Raw genomic sequence first — 26022 nt, 5'->3', positions numbered from 1 at the left:
GTTTACATCTGGCAGAATTAAACAAACAAGTTAAACCACTGGTTTACATCTGGCAGAATGAATCAAACCAGTGGTTTACATCTGGCAGAATGAATTAAACCAGTTAAACCAGTGGCTTACATCTGGCAGAATGAATCAAACCAGTGGTTTACATCTGGCAGAATTAATCAAACAAGTTAAACCAGTGGTTTACATCTGGCAGAATTAAACAAACAAGTTAAACCACTGGTTTACATCTGGCAGAATGAATCAAACCAGTGGTTTACAAATGGCAGAATGAATCAAGCCAGTTAAACCGGTCGCTTACATCTGGCAGAATTAAACAAACAAGTTAAACCACTGGTTTACATCTGGCAGAAGGAATCAAACCAGTGGATTACATCTGGCACAATTAATCAAACATGTTAAACCAGTGGTTTACATCTGGCAGGATGAATCAAACCAGTGATTTACATCTGGCAGAATGAATTAAACCAGTTAAACCAGTGGTTTACATCTGGCAGAATGAATTAAACCAGTTAAACCAGTGGTTTACATCTGGCAGAATTAAACAAACAAGTTAAACCACTGGTTTACATCTGGCAGAATGAATCAAACCAGTGGATTACATCTGGCACAATTAATCAAACATGTTAAACCAGTGGTTTACATCTGGCAGGATGAATCAAACCAGTGGTTTACATCTGGCAGAATGAATTAAACCAGTTAAACCAGTGGTTTACATCTGGCAGAATGAATTAAACCAGTTAAACCAGTGGCTTACATCTGGCAGAATTAATTAAACCAGTTAAACCAGTGGTTTACATCTGGCAGAATGAATTAAACCAGTTAAACCAGTGGCTTACATCTGGCAGAATGAATTAAACCAGTTAAACCAGTGGTTTACATCTGGCAGAATAAATTGAACCAGTTAAACCAGTGGTTTACATCTGGCAGAATGAATTAAACCAGTTAAACCAGTGGCTTACATCTGGCAGAATGAATTAAACCAGTTAAACCAGTGGTTTACATCTGACAGAATAAGTTAAACCAGTGGTTTACATCTGGCAGAATGAATTAAACCAGTTAAATCGGTGGTTTACATCTGGCAGAATGAATTAAACCAATTAAACCACTGGCTTACACCTGTCAGAATAAGTTAAACCAGTTTAACCTGTGGCTTACATCTGGTAGAATGAATTAAACCAGTTAAACCAGTGGTTTACATCTGGCAGAATAAATTAAACCAGTTAAACCAGTGGTTTACATCTGGCAGAATTAAACAAACAAGTTAAACCACTGGTTTACATCTGGCAGAATGAATCAAACCAGTGGATTACATCTGGCACAATTAATCAAACATGTTAAACCAGTGGTTTACATCTGGCAGGATGAATCAAACCAGTGGTTTACATCTGGCAGAATGAATTAAACCAGTTAAACCAGTGGTTTACATCTGGCAGAATGAATTAAACCAGTTAAACCAGTGGCTTACATCTGGCAGAATTAATTAAACCAGTTAAACCAGTGGTTTACATCTGGCAGAATGAATTAAACCAGTTAAACCAGTGGCTTACATCTGGCAGAATGAATTAAACCAGTTAAACCAGTGGTTTACATCTGGCAGAATAAATTGAACCAGTTAAACCAGTGGTTTACATCTGGCAGAATGAATTAAACCAGTTAAACCAGTGGCTTACATCTGGCAGAATGAATTAAACCAGTTAAACCAGTGGTTTACATCTGACAGAATAAGTTAAACCAGTGGTTTACATCTGGCAGAATGAATTAAACCAGTTAAATCGGTGGTTTACATCTGGCAGAATGAATTAAACCAATTAAACCACTGGCTTACACCTGTCAGAATAAGTTAAACCAGTTTAACCTGTGGCTTACATCTGGTAGAATGAATTAAACCAGTTAAACCAGTGGTTTACATCTGGCAGAATAAATTAAACCAGTTAAACCAGTGGTTTACATCTGGCAGAATGAATGAAACCAGTTAAACCAGTGGCTTACATCTGGCAGAATGAATTCAACCAGTTAAACCAGTGGTTTACATCTGACAGAATAAGTTAAACCAGTGGTTTACATCTGGCAGAATGAATTAAACCAGTTAAATCGGTGGTTTACATCTGGCAGAATGAATTAAACCAATTAAACCAGTGGCTTACACCTGTCAGAATAAGTTAAACCAGTTAAACCAGTGGTTTACATCTGGCATAATGAATTAAACCAGTTAAACCAGTGGTTTACATCTGGCAGAATAAATTAAACAAGTTAAACCAGTGGTTTACATCTGGCAGAATAAATTAAACCAGTTAAACCAGTGATTTACATCTGGCAGAATGAATGGAACCAGTTAAACCAGTGGCTTACATCTGGCAGAATGAATTCAACCAGTTAAACCAGTGGTTTACATCTGACAGAATAAGTTAAACCAGTGGTTTACATCTGGCAGAATGAATTAAACCAGTTAAATCGGTGGTTTACATCTGGCAGAATGAATTAAACCAATTAAACCAGTGGCTTACACCTGTCAGAATAAGTTAAACCAGTTAAACCAGTGGTTTACATCTGGCATAATGAATTAAACCAGTTAAACCAGTGGTATACATCTGGCAGAACGAATTAAACCAGTTAAACCAGTGGTATACATCTGGCAGAATAAATTAAACCAGTTAAACCAGTGGTTTACATCTGGCAGAATGAATTAAACCAGTTAAACCAGTGGCTTACATCTGGCAGAATGAATTAAACCAGTTAAACCAGTGGTTTACATCTGACAGAATAAGTTAAACCAGTGGTTTACATCTGGCAGAATGAATTAAACCAGTTAAATCGGTGGTTTACATCTGGCAGAATGAATTAAACCAATTAAACCAGTGGCTTACACCTGTCAGAATAAGTTAAACCAGTTAAACCAGTGGTTTACATCTGGCATAATGAATTAAACCAGTTAAACCAGTGGATTACATCTGGCAGAATAAATTAAACCAGTTAAACCAGTGGTTTACATCTGGCAGAATGAACGAAACCAGTTAAACCAGTGGTTTACATCTGGCAGAATGAATTCAACCAGTTAAACCAGTGGTTTACATCTGGCATAATGAATTAAACCAGTTAAACCAGTGGTTTACATCTGGCAGAATAAATTAAACCAGTTAAACCAGTGGCTTACATCTGGCAGAATGAATTAAACCAGTTAAACCAGTGGTTTACATCTGGCAGAATGAATTAAACCAGTTAAACCAGTGGCTTACATCTGGCAGAATGAATTAAACCAGTTAAACCAGTGGCTTACATCTGGCAGGCCACAGCCTCTTCACATCACCCACATCCAGCCACACAAAACAAATGAGACCAGAGCTTTCTCCCTGCGAGCAGGAACAGTCGTCTGCCACCAAGAGAAGAAGAATCAGCTCTGATCTGGCTTCTAGTGATCTAGGATCAGCTGTGGCCATAGCAGTCCATAACGCTTTCTGTGGTGAATCAAACATGAGAAGATCTTATCTGGACTCATTATAGCATCAGTTTGCCAGCTGACAAGAAATTAGGGGAGAAATCTCCTAAACAAGGCAGTGCATGCTCAAACTTTAGCCAGCTCTCCCATCCAAAATAAATACCTCTGGAAAATTCCTCTCTTATCTTGCCGCCCTGTGTATGTAAAATGAAGATAGAGGCTGAAATTCCATTGCCTCTAAAGAATGTGTCATAAAGAACAGTGGTGTCGCATTGGAGGGTGATCAGAGTTAAAAGGCATTTCTATCCACATACAACATCTCCCTGGTGGACAGACCCATCAGTCATCCTGCAGAAACATGACCAAACCCTGACCTGAACAGCTGATACGGGGCCTGCAGTGGCAGCCAGCCCTGTTGTGGATCCCAAGCACAGACTGAGGGGGCAGCAGAATGAAGCAGTGGTGGAGCGGGCCCTCACCAGTCACCTCATTCATAAGGCCGCTATCTGGCTGTTAGCACTGAGAGATGAGAGTTACTCTGTGTGCTGGTTTTCCCCGCATTGAAGAAATAATGTGACACCATGCAGTGCACGTAGAGTTTAAATACATGATGTTCAAAGATCAATAACATTCCTGGGAATAAGGTCAAATAAAGGAAATCTGCACTGCGTTCATTATTTCCAGCTGTTCCTTTAGCTATGTTGGTAGCTATTACTGTACTGGATAAAAGGCTAAAACTTCTGGTAGAAATACAATAATGTGGTCAATAATACGCTATAAGCATAAACATGAACTAATGAACAGGAAACTACGGGCTGAGCTGTTTCAATGTTTAAATGAAATAAATTAATTTATTCATCTTCATGTGGACCCGTCCAGGGTCGATATGGTGCTGGGGGGAGGGAGAGGGGACGACGGAGCAGGAAGTTGCTGTGAGGAACTTCCTGTTTCATGGTGAATGTTTAGCTACCAGCTTTAGCAGTGAACACCACACAGCTCTGCTAGTTCCAGCAGTTTGTTGTCAGTCGGTGCTGTAAAATAAATTAAACCACACTGTAAACCGAAGGTCTGAGAGGAGCTCTCACCAGCAAGCAATCCTCATTTGGGTTTGAAGGGAAGCCAGACGTTTGAATGATATCAGCTTTTCAAACACCCAGAAGCATCAGAGGAAAACCACGACCTGCAGGACCTTCCACACCGAGCTGCTTTCTGATCACCAGCAGAGGTTTAATGATGTTAAAGTAGCTTAATTACAATTTAATTCTTGTGTTTCTTTCAGGTGCAACGTTTTCAAAGCTGGAGAGGTAGTGTACCAGAAGAGGAGCAGACTGAAGCCAGACAGTACTGAGAAAATCCTTTTTAAATAAAAATCTATGACACTTCACCAAGTTGCACAAGTGTTTGTTTTGGAATTCATGTTAAAACACCTGGATGAAGTCAGTAACACCATCACTCTCTGCTGCACCAGTACTTTCCCTCACACCTTCCCGTTCACAGAAGTAGCTGGGAGTAGCTGGCCGCTGTCATTACACACAAGAACACCTGGTAGAAAATGTTTCCTTTATTCAACACTTGGTGGAAGCGACAGGACGTGCAGAGAGGAAACCTTACCGTTATCCCTCTGAAGCGCCAGACACCCACAGCCAGCAGAGGGCGCTCTTCCACCGTGTCAAATGTTTCCACACAGCGAGACGACTTCAGGCAGTCGTGTCAAAGTTGACTTGATGTTTCATAAAGCCTCGGTTCCACCATACCTAGCTGAAAGGAAGGTGTTGTCGAATGCTCCCCCCTCCACGGTTCCCACGCCTCCTGTCGCCCAGCTAATGCTCCGCCCTCAGCACAGCCAGACTCCCTGATAGCCCCGAACCTGGTCCTCAAACCAGGATCCTCCTCTGGACACCTGTCACGCTTACCGCAACCACACTCACACCAAAATATCCCTGCCCATCCCTAACACACACACACACACACACACACACACACATATTTATATATATATATATAAACCATAAAGGATGATTAATGGGGTAAATAATAATAATAATAATAATAATAATAATAATAATAATTGACAGACATATAAATAGTAAACTGTATAAATGACTTCAGTCCAGAAATGAGGTAAAATTATTATAAGATTAATAAAAACAATATAATTAAATGTAATCATGGACTTTATCTGTGCTCAGCTGCTGGACAGAAAGAATAATTCACATTTACACCATAGCTGCTGGACAGAAAGAATAATTCTCATTTACACCATGAGGGAACATCACAGTGTGTTCAGGCAGAGGCTTCTTTACAGAAAGATACCGGAGATTCTTCCTGTACCAAGACTTTGGTTGTCAGTTTATTGTCCATTCACTTTTTCTACTAAAAATAAAATAATAGATAGAATTACTAGAACCAAAAATGAAGTATTTATTTTCCACTCGGCTGTTTCAGCTTTAAAAAGATTTTTATTCACAGAGAAAAAAACGTTAAAATGAGAACGTGTTTGTGTAAACAGGTTTTTCTGCGTCGTGGTTTAAATTTTAGCTCTAAAACTGCTCACAGCTCCATCAGGAGCAGGCGGGCGGGCGCGCGGAGCATGGGCCCGGACTGGAGGCGTCCAGAGGCGCGTGACAGGCCTGAAGACAGACTTTATTTTATGTGTCCATTTAAACTGCTTTTAAAACTAATGACAATCCAGGCCCCGGTCGCCTCAGCTTCATTTTATTTATTTATACTTTATAAAAAAATTTAAACGTTCAAACAAATTTTCCGGAATAGTTTTCTTAATCGACCAAAACGAATAAATGTTGATCAGAAGTTTTTGTTCTGATCATTTAAAAAATTAACGCGTCTGAACAGCTGATTTTATATTTTCCATAAAACACTTGTTTCTTACATTAAATTCAACACAACCAGGACAGAATTTCAGTCCATTTTAAATCAATTCATCAAGTCAAATATAATAAAAATTATAATCTCATTTTTTCGTTTGCCTTCACCATTACTGTTATTTGAAAGCTTCTCTATGAACGATGAGGCCTAATCTAAACCCTAATTCAGTCTCTGCTCCTGCACGTCGGTGCTTCTCGTCCAGAATTCTTCTCTAAGCGGCTCGTGAGGTGATCGTTCACGTTTCTTATCAGGTCATAAAAAGAACTCATTCACATTTTCCTCCCGTTAAAACAGCAGAGCAACTTTCACTTTCTGATTAAATACGCCAACTTCATCTCCCGAACTTACAAAATCACTAAAAGACGAAATAAAACGCGAATTTTCTCAATAATTTACATCCTAAATTATTTATTTGTGTTGGCTAAAAGAAGCCGGAGGGGGATTTAGTGCTTGGAAAGTTTAAAAGACAAAAATGAGAATTTTCTGCCTCTTTGTTTTCCACGAAACACTGAAAAGGTGAATCCAGGTGTTTTCTTTCTTTTAGCCCTCACTCCTGCTCATTTGGGCCCTCTCCAGCTCCACGGGTCCTCCCTCTTCCCACGTCTCCGCCCTCCCTCCCCTCTCCCCACTCAGGCCTACCTCGGAGCTGCGAGCCGCGTCACGTGTTTCTCTCCGGTACAAATGTTTCTGTAGGAGAGCGAATAGAAGCAATTATCAGCGACGGTAACTATCTGCAGATATACCGAGAAGAAGAGACCCAGGACCCCTCGCACGTCCCCCTCCAGGAATAAAACTCCGGCTTTGGTTTCATCCGAGCTCCGGTCACTGCGCGCAACTTTTTACGCACTGAAAACCAGATATTTGGAGGGGGCTGCGCGTGCTCCATCTTCCACCTCTGTCTGCGCCGGAGTGCCCAGTTTTACGCAGCTCGCTCGCCTGCGGCTAAAGAACCGGACTGTTATCACGCGACCGTTCTTATCTGGTGAGATTATACACCGAGAGTCCCTGGAACGAGACTGTGCCCCTCGTGCGCAGGAGACCTGTCATCAACGCTTTAAACGATCTGCGATGCTATTGATAGAAAGTTTCTGATCTGGAACGGAGCTCGCGATCTACCGTGCTGTTTGATGTGGTTTCAGGGTAGGTGGTCTCGCGGAGTCTCTTCTGATCACTGATGCTGGAGCAAATGTTCTCAAACGTGAAGCAGAATTTATTAAAATATGTTGCACATGAATTTTCTTTTCCATGTGAAATAATAATTTGATCTATTTTTTTTTTCTTCTGGATCTCCAGGTTTACAGGAAAGTTTCAGACACAGAAGAGAGAGGAAGAGTCTTTTCGGGTGGACAGATTCAGGTCCAGGGACTGAGACCGGCCTATAGGCTACTCTCTGATTCCACGCAGTGCTTTGGCTAAAACCTTGTAAAAATGTATCAAAGCCTGGCCTTGTCCTCCAACCAGTCCCCTTACGCTCATGACACTGGGAACTACATGCACCCCTCGGCCAGCTCTCCAGTCTACGTCCCCACCACCAGAGTTCCAGCCATGTTGCCCACTCTGCCATATCTGCAGACCTGCGACACGCCCCACCAGCCCCACGGCCTCGGCGGACACAACGGCTGGAGCCAGAGCGCCACGGACGGCTCTTCCTTCGCCCCCAGCAGCCCTCACACCCCGCATGGATTCTCCTACTCGCACAGCCCACCGGTCAGCAGCAACGCCGTGCGGGACGCGGCCTACCAGAGCCCGCTGCTGCTCGGGAACGGCGCCCGCTCGGATCAGTACGGCGGCTCCTTGGTGCGTCCGGTTGGAGGCTCTTATTCCAGTCCTTACGCGTACATGAGCCCAGAGATGGCGACCTCCTCCTGGACGCCGGGACCCTTCGAGAGCGGAGTGATTAGTCTGCAGGGCCGACAGGCCGGTCTGTCTGGCAGAAGGTCTAGTCTGGGTAAGAATCTTCCAAAAACCCGCCAAACAAATTCAGATTTTTTCTTTATCCCAAGATTTTGTGTTTTCATCTAAAAGGAAAATTATTAAAGTGTCTCTGAATCGCTTAAAACTATAATTTGCCATCAGCCTAATATTTGATTTAATCATATTTAATATTTGTTTGGGTCTAGTTCTGTAAAAATGACAGAGCCACAGGGACACTCTTTCTTCCCCAAACACAACACTGATGCAGACTTGCTCTGATTTGGACTTATTCTTCTGTTTTCAGCCTCATTGTGAAATAACGTTTCTGAACTAAATAATATTTATGAGCATTGTCAGCAGCGGGGTCCTTGAAGCTTTCTCTTATCAGCGGTTGTCGGGGTCAGGTTATTTATTACAGGAGGTGATGGAGAGGCCTGCAACATCATGAGGTTTGGAAAAATTCAATCAAAGTCCCTCTTTTAAACAATGCCGTGTTAGATTTAGACAATACACATTCTCCAAAGAGGAGTGTCGCTAAAAAGTCATTAGGATGTTAATTTAATCCCCCGTTTTCACGACAAAGTTCAATACACACGAGGACACAGTCCGACAGTTCTCACCTTGATCAGCTGAGCCAGCCTACCTGCGGCCTGAAGCTGCTCGTGGGCTCCTCTCAGATCCGTCGACCCTTACATGACTTTCGCTCTAATCCCGGAGCGGAATTACAGGCTGCTGCCACTCATCAACAAACGTGAATTTATTTTTCTCAAACGTGTAAAAATTATGAGGAACATAATTCTGTCTTTTTGGATTTTTTTCTTCTGGGTTTTTTTTTTTTTTTACTCGGAGCTGCGTCGTCAGTCAGCTGCTGGTGGCAGCACTAGGAACCCCGCATTTTAGGCTCTTCCTACTTCAGGGATTTATTTCTATTAATATTTAATATTTCAACATGAAAATAACATATAAATCTTGATAAACATCTATATTATATTACACTATATTACATCTACATATTATATATTATTATATATTATATCTATAAACTAAACAAAGCTGATCCATCGGTTTGCTACAGAATGTTTGCACGTCTTAAAATTTCTTTGTGGTGTTTCTGTGATCATGCGCACATTTGTGCACATGTGTTAATAAAAAAAAGAATATATTACTTTCTTTCTTAGAATTAAGAAATGAGGAAAATAAAAACCAGAAAAGGCTGGCGGCCCATCATAGTGCACTTTATTTATTTCATTTCATTATAAAAGAGTTTTTGATCATCAGTGTTTTACTCGCTAATTTAATTTTCAGTCTTAGTTTCTATCTTTTTAATTAAACATCCAAACGAAGTCATATTCATGCTTGTTGTAGCGCCGTCCTCTGCGCATGCGCAGCTTTTGCCTCTGTGACGAAGACCTAAACTGGAATATTAAAAGTTTCTGCGTCTCTAATCGCTCTCTAATGTCGAATAAGGGCGGCTAATGGCAGGAGTCCGTCGTGCGTCAGAGCCGTGATGGATGGAGGAGTGGGGGGCTGGATCCTACGACCTGATAAGAGACCATCCTCCCCCTTCACCCCCAAAGCTGATCCTCCATCAGTCTGTCTCCCTAGCTGATTCATTCGCAGGGTTTTGATCTCTCTTCGTCACAGGGGATGGAGGAGAGGGAGCGCGGGGTGAAATTCCTCTGTGGGCCATTTATCCCCGCGGTCCGCGCCCCCTCCAGCCGCGTCTTTTAGAAGGACAAGTTTAGGCACATGAAGGAAGGTCGTAGCAACAGGCTGACAACCGGACTCTAACTTTCTGTCTTTCTCTGCTGTTCAGACCTGATAGACGACATGGCCACGGAGGGCCGCGAGTGCGTGAACTGCGGCTCCGTGTCCACGCCGCTGTGGCGCAGGGATGGAACCGGACACTACCTGTGCAACGCCTGCGGCCTCTACCACAAGATGAACGGCATCAACAGGCCGCTCATCAAGCCGCAGAAACGGCTGGTAAGACGCAGCGCGTGCAGACACCCCCCCCCCAAAAAAAGTAGTAAATCTCTCATTGTGGTAATTTTACTTTATTATTACAACTGAAAACAAGCCAAAGAAACACCAATAAAACATATTAGAAAAAGAAATGAAACGTTCATTATTGAAAAAAGAAAAACAGAAGTGTTTTTTTTTTTTTTTTTTTGTTTATTTTTTTTTTTTTTTTTTACCGAAATTGAAAAAGAAAAACAGAAAAACTAGAAGACCAGACAGAGAATGTGAAAAGAAATTAAATGATTTACACTAAATATAAGCTCTCTTTTTTCTTTTTGGCTTTTATTTGGCCAGATATTAATTCCTGATTCAAAAGCAAATAAAAATAAACAATTGCTCATATATATATATATATATGTGTGTGTGTGTGTGTGTGTGTGTGTGTGCTATATATAATTACCGGACAATTAAAATATTTAATTTTAATTTTTTATTTTTAAACACATTGTTCTTCATAAAATGTCCTTTTCCTCTAAAAGCAGGCCTCCTGCTAAATGTAGAAAATGCAGTGAATCCAGCTTTACAGACACTAAACCAGCGGCTCCAGAGCAGCAAGTGGGTCTCTGTACCTTCTGTAATGGCTCTTAATACACGACTAAACATGCTAGAGAACTAACTCATGTAGATATAATAACAAATGCAGGTTTCTCTGGTCTCTGGTCTGGAATCTGGTCTTTTCTCTGGTCTGGTCTCTGGTCTGGTCTCTGGTCTGGTCTCTGGTCTTGAATCTGGTCTGGTCTCTGGTCTGGATTCTGATCTCTGGTCTGGACTCTGGTCTTGACTCTGGTCTGGTCTCTGGACTGGTTTCGGGTCTGGATTCTGGTCTTGACTCAGGTCTTGACTCTGTTCTGGTCTCTGGTCTGGTCTCTGGTCTGAATTCTGGTCTGGTCTCTGGGCTTGACTCTGGTCTGGGCTCTTGTCTGGACTGGTCTCTGGTCTGGACTCTGGTGTGGACTCTGGGCTTGGCTCTGGTCAGGATTCTGGTCTGGTCTCTGGTCTTGACTCTGGTCTTGAGTCTGGTCTTGAGTCTGGTCTGGTCTCTGGTCTGGATTCTGGTCTTTTCTCTGGACTGGATTCTGGTCTCTGGTCTCTGGTCTGGAATCTGGTCTGGATTCTGGTCTGGTCTCAGGTCTGGTCTCTGGTGTTGACCCTGGTCTTGAGTCTGGTCTTTTCTCTGGTCTGGTCTCTGGTCTTTTCTCTGGTCTGGTCTCTGATCTGGTCTCTGGTCTGGTCTCTGGTCTTGACTCTGCTCTGGTCTCTGGTCTGGATTCTGGTCTTGACTCTGCTCTGGTCTCTGGTCTGGATTCTGGTCTTGACTCTGGTCTGGTCTCTGGTCTGGTCACTGGTCTTGACTCTGGTCTGGTCTCTGGTCTGGACTCTGGTCTGGACACTGGGCTTGACTCTAGACTGGTCTCTGGTCTGGATTCTGGTCTGGTCTCCGTCTAGTCTTTGGTCTTGACTCTGGTCTTGACTCTGCTCTGGTCTCTGGTCTGGATTTTGGTCTTGACTCTGGTCTGGTCTCTGGGCTGGACTCTGGTCTGGTCTCTAGTCTTGACTCTGGTCTGGACTCTGGTCTTGACTCTGGTCTTGACTCTGTTCTGGACTCTGGGCTTGGCTCTGGTCTTCACTCTGGTCTGGTCTCTGGTCTGGACTCTGGTCTCTGGTCTCTAGTCTTGACTCTGGTCTTGACTCTTGTCTGGTCTCTGGTTTCGATTCTGGTCTTACTCTGGTCTGGTCTCTGGTCTCTGGTCTTGACTCTAGTCTGGTCTCTGGTCTGGATTCTTGTCTGGTCTCTGGTCTGGTCTCTGTTCTTGACTCTAGTCTTGACTCTGGTCTGGTCTATGGTCTGGACTCCGGGCTTGACTCTGGTCTGATCTCTGGTCTGGTCTCTGGTCTTGACTCTGGTCTTGTCTCTGGTCTGGATTCTGGTCTGGACTCCGGGCTTGACTCTGGTCTGATCTCTGGTCTGGTCTCTGTGCTTGACTCTACTCTTGACTCTGGTCTTGACTCTGGTCTGGACTCTGGTCTGGACACTGGTCTTGACTCTGGTCTGGTCTCTGGACTGGATTCTGGTCTGGTCTCTGGTCTTGACTCTGGTCTTGACTCTGGTCTTGTCTCTGGTCTGGATTCTGGTCTTGACTCTGGTCTGGTCTACTAAAAGCTCACATCTCACAGATTCCACAGCTGGAAGTTTCATCTCGCTATGACCAAGATTCACCAAACCAGAGACAGAAGAAGACCCGATTTATGCTGCATGTTTGTAAAACATGGTCAGAAAATGTCTTACCTTTGTTGTCTGGCCTCAAAACTTCTCTCCACCAGGATAAAACTACATCTAGTTAAGAAACAAAAGGTTTCTCATTGTTTTGGGAGCTGTTTCCTTCCATAAATAATATGTTTCACCGTCTGCAGGGGTGTATACGGACAAAGACAAATGTGGGTTCCTTTTTTTTTCTTAAGTTCCAGAATAAAGCCGCTCTCTCCTGATTCCATCATCCAGACATGGAGGAAGAGGCCTGGATGCAGCCTCTGGTTCAGACCAGTAGCAAGAAGTTTGGAAAATAAAGAGCATTAATGCGCGATGAATAAAAGAAAGAATAATGTTAATTAATTCATGCGGTAACGTGCCCCGCCCTCATCTATACATAGACCTGCCTGGGTCTGTCTGGATATCTGTTAATTTCATGTACTTTGTATTTGGTGTATTTTGATTTTACTTTTTCTTTTCTCTTTGCAGTGCTGCTGTAACACTGAAATTCTCCGGTCTGTTAATAAAGCGTCTCATGCTGATGTGGGACGAGCTGGCAAGGTTTAGATTCCATAGATGGAAAAAAATGGACCTACTGGTGCATCGAAGCATCAACCAACTTTAACAACACAATTTGTAATATGTTCAGAACTTCTTATTCAGTCCGTTCATGGACCACTGAGGCGCTTTGAATCTGAGAACAGTGAATATGCATTAATATTCCTACTGAGCCAAATCTGGATCAGCACTTCCAGATAAATCCTGACGTGACTCTTTGGAGGGTGGTGCCAAGGTTTGCCGGCTGTATTTTTCCCAGGAACTGGCCACTCAGCAGCAGCTGCTGTGAGTTGCCCAACAATCCCGTCCAGAGCAGGGCCGTGTTCTCTGTTTTTATTTGTCCTGCACTGACCTTGCCCTTGATACGGCTGCTTTTAGACAAGGCTCTCTGCAGCTGCTTCAGCTCCACACCAAACCCAGATATTCAGAAGAGAAAACTTGCTGATGCTGGCTGCAGGGATCATTAATGCATACACACAGCATGTTTTGTTAGATAACTTCTTGAAGATGTGCTTTGACGTGTCTCCTGCAGCAGACCACGTCCCGCCGGGCCGGCCTGTGCTGCACTAACTGCCACACCAGCACCACCACGCTGTGGAGACGCAACGCTGAGGGAGAGCCTGTCTGCAACGCCTGCGGCCTCTACATGAAGCTGCACGGGGTAGGTAACACCGTCCCGTCGCTCTGCTCACAAACATGGGACTGGATCGGTTCATTATCTGTGCTGTGTGGAACCCCTCCAAGGGCATTGTGGTTGCTGTTATCATAGCAGCGGTGTGGGAGGAGAGCCTGTGTGGGTTGACATAACACTGTGGCTCCTGTTGTGTTAGGAAGTGCTCACATAACACATGTTGTGCTCATTCCCTCCAGGTGCCCAGACCTCTGGCCATGAAGAAAGAAAGTATTCAGACCAGGAAGCGCAAACCCAAGATGCCCAAGAATAAAACATCCACAGGTAGAACATCCAGAAACCTGCATTTCATAGAAACTTCTGAAAAGTATCAGTAAATAAACATAATACATTTTCCTGTTGATTCTTTAGGCTCCATCACCTCTGACACCAGCTCCCCATCCACCCTTTCAGTTTCAGAACATGCCTCCACAGTAAAGAGCGAACCCAACATGGCGCCGTCGCCCTACGCCGGGCAGACCGTCACGTCTGGTACTCAGGTAAGCTGACACTGAATCAGGCCGTTCACTTCGGTATTCTTATAAAACATTGTCCTCTTTCTTTTTTTCCTTTTACTGAAACATGAACGTGCATAAACATTTTAAATTCTACTCAGTGAGGTCCATTTACTGGGATAATTAACATCCAGAACACAACATGAATAAAACTGACCAAACCTACCATTAAATATTAAATAACTAATACATGATGATAAGAACTATTGTTTGTAAAAGATAAAATTGTAAATTTTATGACTGTAACTCGACTCATGACTCCAGAAGAGAAAAGTCAGTCAGGAGCAGTCGGAAGCTTCATCTTCTTTCCTAACTGGATAAATGAACCAAAAATAAACCAGAACATTCGTGTTGAGCCCGCGAAGCCTCATTTATGCTCCTTCACGTATGTAAATAGGTTTCAAACATGCTCCCATGCATGCTTATGTTGGTGTGGTTGTTAGCTGACACATCCACTAGGGGGCTGAGTTCTGTGGAGATCATGTGCATTGTGTGGTCATTATGTCACCACTTTTTCTTCTTTGTTGCTTTCACTTGTGGCGCGTGAGCTATACTGCTCACAGAGCCCCCAGTGGTTTCCGCTGGTACTGCATGACAACATGAAGGCTCCGTTTACAGCTTAGAGCATACGTGAGGCTAGCAGCAAACTTGGAGAGTCCTGCTCCTTACAGCATCAAGACTCAGGGCTTCCAGATATATGGCATCTGATACCTGAGACTTGTTGGCAGAGAAAGTTACATCCAACTCACCTTTTATCTTGTGGGAAGTTGTGAACCTGCCATGAAACAACGTCTATGATTTGTTCTTTCACATGTAAGATTTTTATTATTTAGACAGGAAATGCCTGGAAGCCCCACACAAACATGTACAACTGTTTGAATCAGAGGCTGGATGCTGTTTCCCTGACTGGAGTCATGTCCTTAAAGCTAAGAAAGTGGACATCATCACAGCGTAGGACATTTCTGTCAGGTTTCCTGGATCAAGTCTGAGCAGGTTGGTGGCAGAAAAACCTCCCAATGAAACAAGATTTCTGTTGTTGTGCTGAGTCGTTTGCGTCTTCACTAACAACATTTTCATGGTGGCTTTGCTCAGTATTTGCAACAAGTGCTGGATGGTGGGGCAGCACTGTTATGTCACACATGCCCTGTCATAGCGGGACTCCATTTCTGATATGGAAATGTTGGAGTCTAACCAGTATGGTTATCACTGGGACTTATATGGCTCTCTGAGCTTGTTACCTTCTAACAAACACAGACTCCTCTGAAAGGAAGCCTTCTGGAAGCCAGAAGGACGGGTAGTGATCTAAGTAGCAGACGTAGAACATCTGGGTCGCTAGCATGAGGTAGCTGCTCAGACAACTGCACCTCCTGGGAATTAGAGCTAAATTAGCTTCCATCGCATCTCATTTTGCCCCTTTTGTCATGTATCTTTCTTTTCTGCAGACAACATCTCAGTTAGACAGCACAGGATCCGGACATGTGGATATTAAGTATGAGGATTATCCCTTCACCCCAACCTCAATGGCCCCACACAATTCCTGGTGCGCTCTATCCCAAGCATGAGCGGGCTGCCATACTGGCTGAACTGGACTTCATCATGAAGGCCATCTATCCACCCTGGAATGACTTCCTCTGACTCTGGAGCTACTGTTAAATAATCTACCAGCATCTATCAGAGGCCTGTCTGCTGTATTCAGCCTCAGAGCAGGAAATCTCCCTGCAGTGTTATATACTGTAAGACCAGCACAGCTCACCGGGACAGAACTGTTATCCAGAACTGGACTGATTCAGGCCACATTTCCTCAGGAGGACAACAAGAACTACCTACTGCCGAAAGAAACATGCTACACACAGCTGAGGGTACAGTAACCCCTCTTTAATCTTCATCAATGACTTCAGCTTCATCATGTTTCTGCTGCTGCTGTCAGTCCATCCTCACCACCTTCACCGTGTCTTCTGCTTCAATATGTTATCACTGCAAGAAACATGGACAGACAGTACCTCCTCCCTCTCTTTCTCCCTCTTTCTCTCTCTCTGTCTGTCTGTCTGTCTCTCTCTGTCTCTCTTTCTCCCTCTTTCTCTCTCTGTCTGTCTGTCTGTCTCTCTCTGTCTCTCTTTCTCCCTCTCTCTCTCTCTCTGTCTGTCTGTCTCTCTCTCTCTGTCTCTCTTTCTCCCTCTCTCTCTCTCTCTCTGTCTGTCTGTCTCTCTCTCTCTGTCTCTCTTTCTCCCTCTCTCTCTCCCTCTGTCTGTCTGTCTCTCTCTCTCTCTCTCTCTGTCTGTCTGTCTCTCTCTCTCTGTCTCTCTTTCTCCCTCTCTCTCTCTCTCTCTGTCTCTCTCTTTTATGGCTGTTGAGCTTGTCTCATTACCAACATGTAGATGATTAACTTTTATAGGCACATTATTTATGTTGAGATAAGGACAGTTAAAAGTCATCGTGGACACTAAAACCAGTAAAACCTTTGTATCCATCAGACATAGATTACATTAAATTTGTTTTTATTAGTCAGATTATCTTATAAAAGACATTTTAATTCTACATACCGGAAGCTTACCATTTTACCACTTTAGCATTAGACATGAATAAAAGTGCAATGAGTCATTTTTCTTTTTGTTTTTCAGAAATTGAAAGCAAATAAAGAGTGTGAGATAATTGTAAACATAACAATCTAATCTTATCTGCATTTTTGTCAATATTGTTTTAATTTTCAGAGGAACTTCCTGTTTCCTATTTTATTTTTGATGCTGTTTTGAATCTGTTCAGGTTAATAAAACTATTCAAATGATATGTTTTTGGTTTCTGTAACTTTTCTGGGTTTATCTCAAAGGTGCCTTCAAGCCCGGCCTTGGTTTTCATACTAAGAGGTAAAATTTCCTGATGTCATCGAACAGGGTCTTCGGCTGTTATCTAACACATTAACGGACATGAGGCCACCCCACCTGGAGTATACTTTGCTCATCATTCTTATTAGTGCAGATGTAATTTTAAAATGATATTTCTTGAACAAAACTTAGAATGTTCGGACAGACTTGTTCATGTGGACTCTTGCGGAGGATTAACCAAACATTCAACCTTTTATTCCCTTGTCTGTTATTTAATAGCTCGCCTATTTCAGCTGTAAATGTCTTTAGCTGACGTTGATAGGACTGCCATCCAGCTATGTTTAACTTAGTTTCATCTGCGTTTTGCTTTCATTTTATGGATCTTTTAGGGAAGATTCGTGTTGCATGAACACAGAAACTGTAAAACTTTGCCAGGGGGACACTTTCCAAACCGTTTCCAATCCAACTTGGTGCAAGAATGCAGGAAAATAGACACCCATTCAAATCATTTGTGTCCTTCTATGGAAATGAATCAGTTGTACTTCAGGTGACCTGCCTCTGAGGAAAGCGACTCAGGTGGACCATCTCACTGGTTGCTGTTCATCAACTTCAGATCTGGATCAAATCTTTTAGGGAGGTTTTTTCTTCCCTGGCAAAAATACATAATTGTATGATTTTCGGTTACATAATAGTAAAGATTGTTTAAACTGAAGTGAGTGATTCATATTTTGTCCTTCCTGTGGACAAACATGCTGAGATTTAGATCCTGAACAATGTCCAGAACCAGAAGGATGTTCGTGCATGTGTGTGCATAATTACATGGATATATGTGCTCATGGTGACTACAGCTGCTGCTTGCCATCATGTCGGTGCATGTGCCAGTTCACACGTGTCTGTGTGTTCAGGCAGGGCGTGTTCGGCGGGTTGCTTCAGTGAGCAGCGTCGACCAAAGGTTGCGTTCCAACTCCCCTTTATGGTCCGAACCGGCCACACAGCCGGGAAAATACAGACTTGTCAGCAACAAGCCGCTGCTTTCTGTCGCCATGGCGACACCCAGGCACCAACTACACGCCCAGGTTTATGACTGTTGGCCAAGATGTTGCTGTCTTATCTGCTGCAGATAGAGGCCGGCGGCAGGCTGGTGGGGAGGTGAGATCCCAGTGTTGGAGGAGGAATGAGGTCAACATGCTGTTCCTCCCCGAGATAAAACGCCTCTGGATGTTCGTTTCAATGGTTTAATGGTTTTCATTGCATGTATTTTATTCTCTTCCTGTCTTGTCTTTCTTTAGGCTGTCCGCCGTGTCCCATGATGGCAGCCCTGCTTCTGCTGTGGCTGTAGAGTCTGATCTGTGATCCGGTCCGCCAGTGGAACAGGTGGATCCACAGACTGGGGGTGCAGATGTGGAACTAGCTTCATGTCTACTTGATCCGTTGACCTCCTCAGTCCTCCTCACGTCTACAACCGCTGGCAGACCTGGCCAGGTGGAGGCAGTGTCCTCCAGCTGGGTTGGGTTCACGTTGGAGTTTAGCTGGTCTCCGTTCTGGCCTCCTGCTCCTCCTGCGGCACTGCATTGGCTGTAGAGAAATTTGTGTGACAGACGATACAGCACCATAACTAAAGGATGGCTAGACCCCCCCCTAGCTACCAGACCTATCAGAAAGGAAGGCTTTAGGCCTGATGTTAAAGGTAGAGAGGGGTGTCTGCCTCCCGAAACCCAAACTGGGAGCTGGTTCCATCAGAGACGGGCCTGATAGCCAAAGGCTCTGCCTCCTATTGTACTCTTAGAGACTCTGGAACCTCAGGTAGACCTGCAGTCTGAGAGCCAACTGGTCTGATGGGAATATGTGGAACTATGAGATCTCTGGTATAGAAAGGAGCCTGGTCATGGAGAGTGTTATATGTAGGAGAATTTTATTTCTATCCTGGATTTAACAGGGAGCCGATAAAGAGAAGCTTCCAATTAGTGATGATCGTTGCACATATAATAGTGATGTCATCACTAACCCAAAACACCTTCCTAACAGGTGGAAAACGGCTCAGGATAACATGCTCTGAGATGAAAAAAAACAAATATTCAGACATACTAGGCAGCGCTGGAATCTACTATGTGTTCATTGAGGGAGGGGCAGGTACACTCAACTGAAAACTGGAGTTATTGCACTAACTGCATTTATTACTAACAAGAATCCAGCCTGATAGTTAATTATATCTGGTAAATTGATCTCATATGTTTTGTTTCAGTCAGCTGCATTAGGGACATAATCACTGACACATGGCTGCTGGATGGACCCTCCTCATGAAGCCCCACAGAGGAGGAGCCAGTCACCTGAAGCTCACCCAGCAGGTTGCTCTCCGATACCCTCATCTAGTTGGGCTGAAGTGTAACTGAAGCAGAGCAGGTTAGTTAGTTAGCTTGTTTATTTGTTTGTTCCTTTCTGTTACAACTTAAGGATGTTCAGTATTCAAGTATTTGGCTGAAGGACAGCATTCAGGATTTTATGTTTATGTTTTAGCATCCTAACCCTAAATCATGATCAACCTTCACTCAAACACACCAGATGCTGCAACCGAGACATTTTACCAAAATATGGGCTGATTGTGAATCTGATGGCAGCAAAATATTTTCCCATCAAACGGTAAAAATGTCATTTTATCACCTGACATGTTTATTTTCTACTGGGAATAAAAGCATTGATCTATAATTCATTTATAATTAATTTATAATTCATTTATAATCATTTATAAATCATTGCAATCTCCAGCTGAGGCAGGAAACAATCTGAATGGTAGGTCCATTTTGCAACCGGCCAAAGTTTCACTCCGTCCATCATGTTAGAATAAAAAAGTAATCATTGGTTTCTGGCTGGTTTAACTTCATGCTGGAGGTGAATGATGATGTGTGTTTTTGTAGAAAAACGTAAAGTTTATGTTGCAAAATGTCTAAGTTCTTTAAAGCAATGTCAGGCTCGACCCAGTTTCTTTTCCCTGAAACTGTTCTGAGTTGATGCGAAATGCAGTGTGTCAGCAGCGTTACCAGAGGACGAACTTTATCCACTGAATTATCCGCTGAGTCGGGGCTTTGTTGCCACTCAACAGCACAAACGTTCAGCGTACATGTTTCATTTATTCATTTTGTTTTTAAGAAGTTTCTTCATCACAGATAGTTGTTATCTAATTAAAGCTAATTCTTCTGAAGTGCAATCCCAGCCTTATTAGAATAAACCGAGTTTTTAACCCACACAGGGGACAAAGGAAAAAAAAGCATATGTAGTTTAATGTTCGTCAGCCTGTTCCTGTCATTTTTATAGTCTCTAAAAATGCTAGCGTGCATGTGCATCCAGTTTATTTTCCCTGCTCACATTTAGCTTTTGCAGCTACACACAAGCACTCTAATTTACTACGGTTAGGTGAAGGAAGCTAATATGTTTATTAGGACTGGCCGAAGCCTGCAGGCAGCACCACTGGGGTCGGCCTGACATCAAGGCCACGATGGCGGCTCCAGGTTTACGTTCCAAACCCTCCATCATCCTTCAAAAGCGAGGTGTCCATTCACTAAGAGTGTGTTGTGTGTGTGAGTGAGTGAAACGATTCAGTTCTTGGACCAGCGTGGGGTTAAGGTCCAGAAATATTGAGGAAATGTGTGTGTGTTTCTGTTTGAGAAAGTGTGTGTTGGAAAGTAACACACAAGTTTATTCAACTAATTTTAATCAGCCCTTAAATCAAAACTTCCACCAGCCGTCTTCTCTGAGATTTGCCAGGAGGGCCTATTTTTCACTTTGTGGGACAGGAACAAAACTATGTGCTGCATTCAGTGTCCTGGAAATCTGAGAATTCTTCTCTTAGTAAAGAAAACCTTCCTTGAGGGATGTGGTTTGTAATCACTGGAAGCAGAGCTACATCGCTCAGTTAACTTCCTGTACATGACGGCAGATCTTTCTCATCTGGTTCATCTTCCCCATCACCTCCACCTTCCTCATCACCTGCCATAGATATATACACGTAGATGTCACCTCTGACGCACGCTGCTGTCCATTGGAACGAAATGTCAACGTAGCCACCATCTTGGGCCGGGGTAAGAAGCCACGTCTACTTCCTGCTTTAGTCAACAGAGACAGAGGTCTGTCAACGACTAAAACCACCATAACTCGCTGAATTTTCATATGATTTTTAATCGGCTTGGTTTATTAGAAAAGTCACACATACTTATAACACAAAAGATTATTATTATTATTATTGTTATTGTTAATCATACACTTACACATACTCAGACACACACCCACATTCAAACTGAATTTTTTCTACAATACTCAGAGGAATAATAATGGTGATGCTCATATATGGAGTTATATTTATAATATGAATAATAAAAAATATTAGGAAAATATTATAATAAAAAAATAAAGGAATGTGTTAAAAAAAACAAAATAAATAAACAGAAAAACAAATACTCATTCAAAAAAAAGAATGGAGTGCCTAAACTAAAAATTGACCAAAATACCCCAAAAACCGAAAATCTGTTGCTCTCGCCATTTTCATACAAAATAAAGAACCTAAATTTACCCCTGATATGACAAGCCCAAGTAATGAATCTGATAAAGGTACCAAAGAACACATCACCAATATAAAACACACACTTTTGAACACAACGTTAAAGAAAACAAAATAAACATAGAATTCAAGACCAGAGAAATTTGTAAGAGTAAGAACTGAAGGGTTCATTCAAAAGGAAGCATGTCTAATAGAGTATTTTATTATCATTTAGAGGGACTCCGCTGTGTTTGTGAAATATTGTGATAACATGAGAAATTGTCATGGCACTAACTTTGCAGAGATGGTCAGTAAAATTAAAAATGGATGGTATCGCTCCTTCCTTTAAACCAGTGGACGTCCAGTCCTGTTAAAGTCCTCTGGGTTAAAATGAGGCTGCAGACGGCTGAACAGTCCTTCGGTACAAAGTCTCACCTGGGTGCTGCTACCCATGCTGCCTCCTCCGTTTATCTGCTGAAAACATACAAAACATCCATCTGAACATCACTCAGTTCTCAGTTCTTCTGTAGCTACAGATCAAAGTTAGAGTTCATGTTGGCACCGTGAAACTAATTTAATAGATAATGTTGAAATGACCTACGTAGCACAATTATATGAAGTGGCTGATTGCAAAATACCACTTAAACCATCTTACTGTAATCATTGTCTTCCTAACAAAAACATTTTTTATTTTCTTGTCCTGACATAAGCCGGTTTAATTTATGTTAGCTTAAGAATTACGTCAAATTCAACAAGTTCGTAACAGTTAAATAACATACTGTAAAACCACTTCTTACTTGTTAAATGTTATCCCTCTTATCTTGGCTTCAGTGTTTCTTTCACAGGAACATCAGGAACAAAAATCTGGCATTTTGGTTTAATTTTTTTTTCAATCTATGTAATCTTGCTGGACCTGACCGGAGGGGACAGAAAAAGATGGAAAATAGCAAAAAGAGTAAAAGGGAAAGAAGAAAGGAGACAAAAAGATCACAGACAGAAGGAAACAACCCTTTAAATCCACACCATCACCAGACAACAAACTGTTACACCTGTACATGAACACACCAGAAAATTTCCTACAACTTTTACAAAAACAGAAACACACACACAGAAAAAAAAACAAAAAACAAAAACAGAGCTGCTAGTCAATAAGAGTTTTTAATTAATAACCAAATCAAAAAGACATATCATGAAAGTAGCATAACAGCGACCAGAAACTAACTCACGGGGGGGGGAAAGAATTTTCTCTTAACATATAAACCCACTGGACAACTCAATGACTGTCAGCATGCAGAGGATGAGGAAGAGGAGTGATCAGTGATGAAGAGTGGTGAGTGAGATCGTGCAAATGCGACCACGCCTCTACGGAGATCAGAGGCAGACCAGGGCAGCCCAGAGACCCAGGCCCTCAGCAGCAGCCCCGGAGCACTAACCAAAGCTACCCCACCATGAAGACGACTCCAGCCCCACCCGAAGGGCAGCAGAGGAGAGCCCCAGCCAGAACTCCCCGCAGTCTTGGGGCACAGGTCCCAGTGGGCCAAGATCGGTAGCCACCAGGGACCGGCCATACAGAGGGGCCAGAGCAAAGGGCCACCACCCGGCGTAGGCCAGCACACACCCCAATGTTCCAGCCGCACACCCCAGGAACCAGGGCACCATCGACCCCCTCCCTCCACCTACTCCAATCTCCACCCCATATAACACCACACTCACACCCTCCCCTGTGCCCTACCCACAAGCACTCACCATCACACAGTCACGTCACACATAACCCACCCACCATGCCCCGTGGGGGACACCCCATGCGGACCAGAGTACAGCGAGTCCACTCTGTTTCCTCATCGTCTCCACCTTCCTCATTGTCTCTCTTTCCTCATCACCTCCACCTTCCTCAGTGTCAATCCTTCCTCATCACCTCCACCTTCCTTATCACCGCCAACTTCCTCATCGCCTCCACCTTCCTCACTGTCTATCCTTCCTGATTGCCTCCACCTTCCTCATTGACTCTCTTTTCTCATTACCCCCACCTTCCTCATCACCTCCACCTTCCTCATGGTCTGTCTTTCCTCATCATCTCCACCTTCCTCAATGTCTATCAGTCCTCATCACCTTCACCTTCCTCACTGTCTCTCTTTCCTCATCACCTCCACCTTCCTCACTTTCTATTCTTCCCATCACCTCCACGTTCCTTATCTCCGCCAACTTCCTCATGGTCTGTCTTTCCTCATTGTCTCCACCTTCCTCACTGTCTTCCCTTCCTCATCGTCTCCACCTTCCTCATTGTCTTTCTTTCCTCATCACCTGAATCTTCCTCATCTCCTCCACCTTCCTTATTGTCTCCATATTCCTCCTCACCCCCACCTTCCTCACTGTCTATCCTTCCTCATCACCTCTACCTTCCTCATTGTCTCTCTTTCCTCATCATCGCTCCTTCCTTATCACCTCCACTTTCCTCATTGTCTCCCCTTCCTCATCATCTCCACCTTCCTCACTGTCTATCCTTCCTCATCACCTCCACCTTCCTCATTGTATCCCTTTCCTTATCACCTCCACCTTCCTCATTTTTTCCTCTTTCCTCATCTCCTCCATCTTCCTCATTGCCTCCATCTTCCTCATTGTCTCTTTTTCCTCAGTCATCTCCACCTTCCTCATCACCTCCACTTTCCTCATGGTCTCTCCTTCCTCATCACCTGAATCTTCCTCATCACCTCCACCTTCCTCCTCATCATCATCTTCCTCATCGACTCCACCTTCCTCACTGTCTATCCTTCCTGATCGCTTCCACCTTCCTCATGGTCTGTCTTTCCTCATTGTCTCCACCTTCCTCATTGTCTTTCTTTCCTCATCACCTCCACCTTCCCTATTGTCTCCACCTTCCTCCTCACCTCCACCTTCCTCACTGTCTATCCTTCCTCATTGCCTCTCTTTCCTCATCGTCTCTCCTTCCTCATCACCTCCACTTTCCTCATTGACTCTCTTTCCTTATTACCTCCATTTTCCTCATCACCTGAATCTTCCTCATCACCTCCACCTTCCTCATTTTTTCTCTTTCCTCATCACCTCCACCTTCCTCATTGCCTCCATCTTCCTCATTGTCTCTCTGTCCTCATCATCTCCACCTTCCTCATCACCTCCACTTTCCTCATGGTCTCCCCTTCCTCATCACCTGAATCTTCCTTATCACCTCCACCTTCCTCATTGTCTCTCTTTCCTCATCTCCACCTTCCACACTGTCTCTCCTTCCTCATCACCTCCACCTTCCTCATTTTCTCTTTTTCCTCATCATCTCTGCTTCCTCATCACCTACACCTTCCTCATTACCTCCACCTTCCTCATAGTCTCTACCTTCCTCTTCACCTCCACCTTCTTTGTCATCTCCATCTTCCTCATCACCTCCACCTTCCTCATTTATTCCACGTTCCTCATCATGTCCACTTCCCTCATCACCTCCACCCTCCTCATTTTCTTCACATTCCTCATCACCTCCCTCCACCTTTCTCATCATCTCATCTTTCTCATCAAGCCATGCGGTACTTCAGATGGACACCCCTAGTATCTCTGGGTCCTCTCTGGGTCTCCAGCCTCCTCCCACAACATGTTCATGGTTAGCTCTAAACCCACCTCGGTAGTAAGGGTGAGGGGTTATGATGGACTGGTCACCCGTAGCTGCTAGAAGTGGTCTCCAGCTTATTTCAAAGTCAAAGTCAAAGTCAAAGAGTCAAAGATTTGTCACATGCACAGTTTTACATAGTACAATTGTACAGTGAAATGTGTTTTCTGTACCTGCATCCTTTAAGAATAAAAAATATTTATTATTTATGTAAATAATAAATTAATATTTTTAGACAACATTTAATTTCCTGGTGGGCAAGATAAGATGGAGCAACATATTTAGAAAGAAAGAACAATCAGCTCACTGATTGTTCCATACCTGACTTATTGTATAAAAATATGGGAACTACGTGTAAGGAGGAGGAGGTCAACCATCATCTTGGACAGTCCGAATATGTATGCGCATTGGTCCTGGACAATAACAAATGGCTGAGATCCGGGGTCTCTGATCTGGAGGGACGGAGTAGGAGGCAGAATATCCATATCATCGGCCTACCTGAGTCTGTCGAAAGCGGTCGCCCCTCTGCCTTTTTCTCCCAGCTCCTTCCTGACGTCTTTGGGGATTACGTCCTTCAGTCAGCTCAGGACCTGGGCAGAGCTCATCACAGCCCCATTCCCAAACCTGGGCCGGGGGAGAGGCCATCCCCTGTTATTATCTGTTTCCACCGGTTTCAGGAGAAGGATCTGGTCATCTGGGAGGCCTTCAAACATGGCAGCCTGGAATATGCTGGTCAGAAGATTCGGATCTATGAAGATCACACCGCGGATGTCCTGAAATGAGCCGAATACAAAGACGTTATGGCCGAGC

The 26022-nt window shown here is 43.5% G+C and overlaps 1 protein-coding gene and 1 long non-coding RNA gene across 3 annotated transcripts; one reads left to right on the top strand and one right to left on the bottom strand.

Moving 5' to 3' along the window:
- Positions 1-7059: 7059 nt before the first annotated feature.
- Positions 7060-16313, top strand: gata5 (GATA binding protein 5). 2 transcript variants are annotated; one of them, XM_042002901.1, is made up of 7 exons: positions 7060-7468; positions 7622-8276; positions 10059-10228; positions 13603-13731; positions 13941-14025; positions 14155-14240; positions 15698-16313. In XM_042002901.1, the coding sequence occupies exons 2-7, from the start codon at positions 7757-7759 to the stop codon at positions 15815-15817; spliced, it is 1110 nt and encodes a 369-aa protein (XP_041858835.1). In that variant the 5' UTR covers positions 7060-7468; positions 7622-7756; the 3' UTR covers positions 15818-16313. The 2 variants fall into 2 exon arrangements, with proteins under 2 accessions (XP_041858835.1, XP_041858834.1); XM_042002900.1 differs by having other exon boundaries at positions 14113-14240.
- A 254-nt stretch (positions 16314-16567) lies between these two features.
- Positions 16568-25819, bottom strand: LOC121651049. The gene is made up of 2 exons (XR_006012381.1): positions 25711-25819; positions 16568-17723 (listed from the first exon to the last, which is right to left on the bottom strand). It is a non-coding gene; the product is annotated as an uncharacterized LOC121651049 (long non-coding RNA).
- Positions 25820-26022: the final 203 nt, after the last annotated feature.

Source organism: Melanotaenia boesemani, chromosome 13 (genome assembly GCF_017639745.1).
Source record: "Melanotaenia boesemani isolate fMelBoe1 chromosome 13, fMelBoe1.pri, whole genome shotgun sequence".
Taxonomy (NCBI): Eukaryota; Metazoa; Chordata; class Actinopteri; order Atheriniformes; family Melanotaeniidae; genus Melanotaenia; species Melanotaenia boesemani.
The sequence above is the reverse complement of the archived record's forward strand: the minus strand, read 5'-3'. Positions and strand labels throughout refer to the sequence as shown.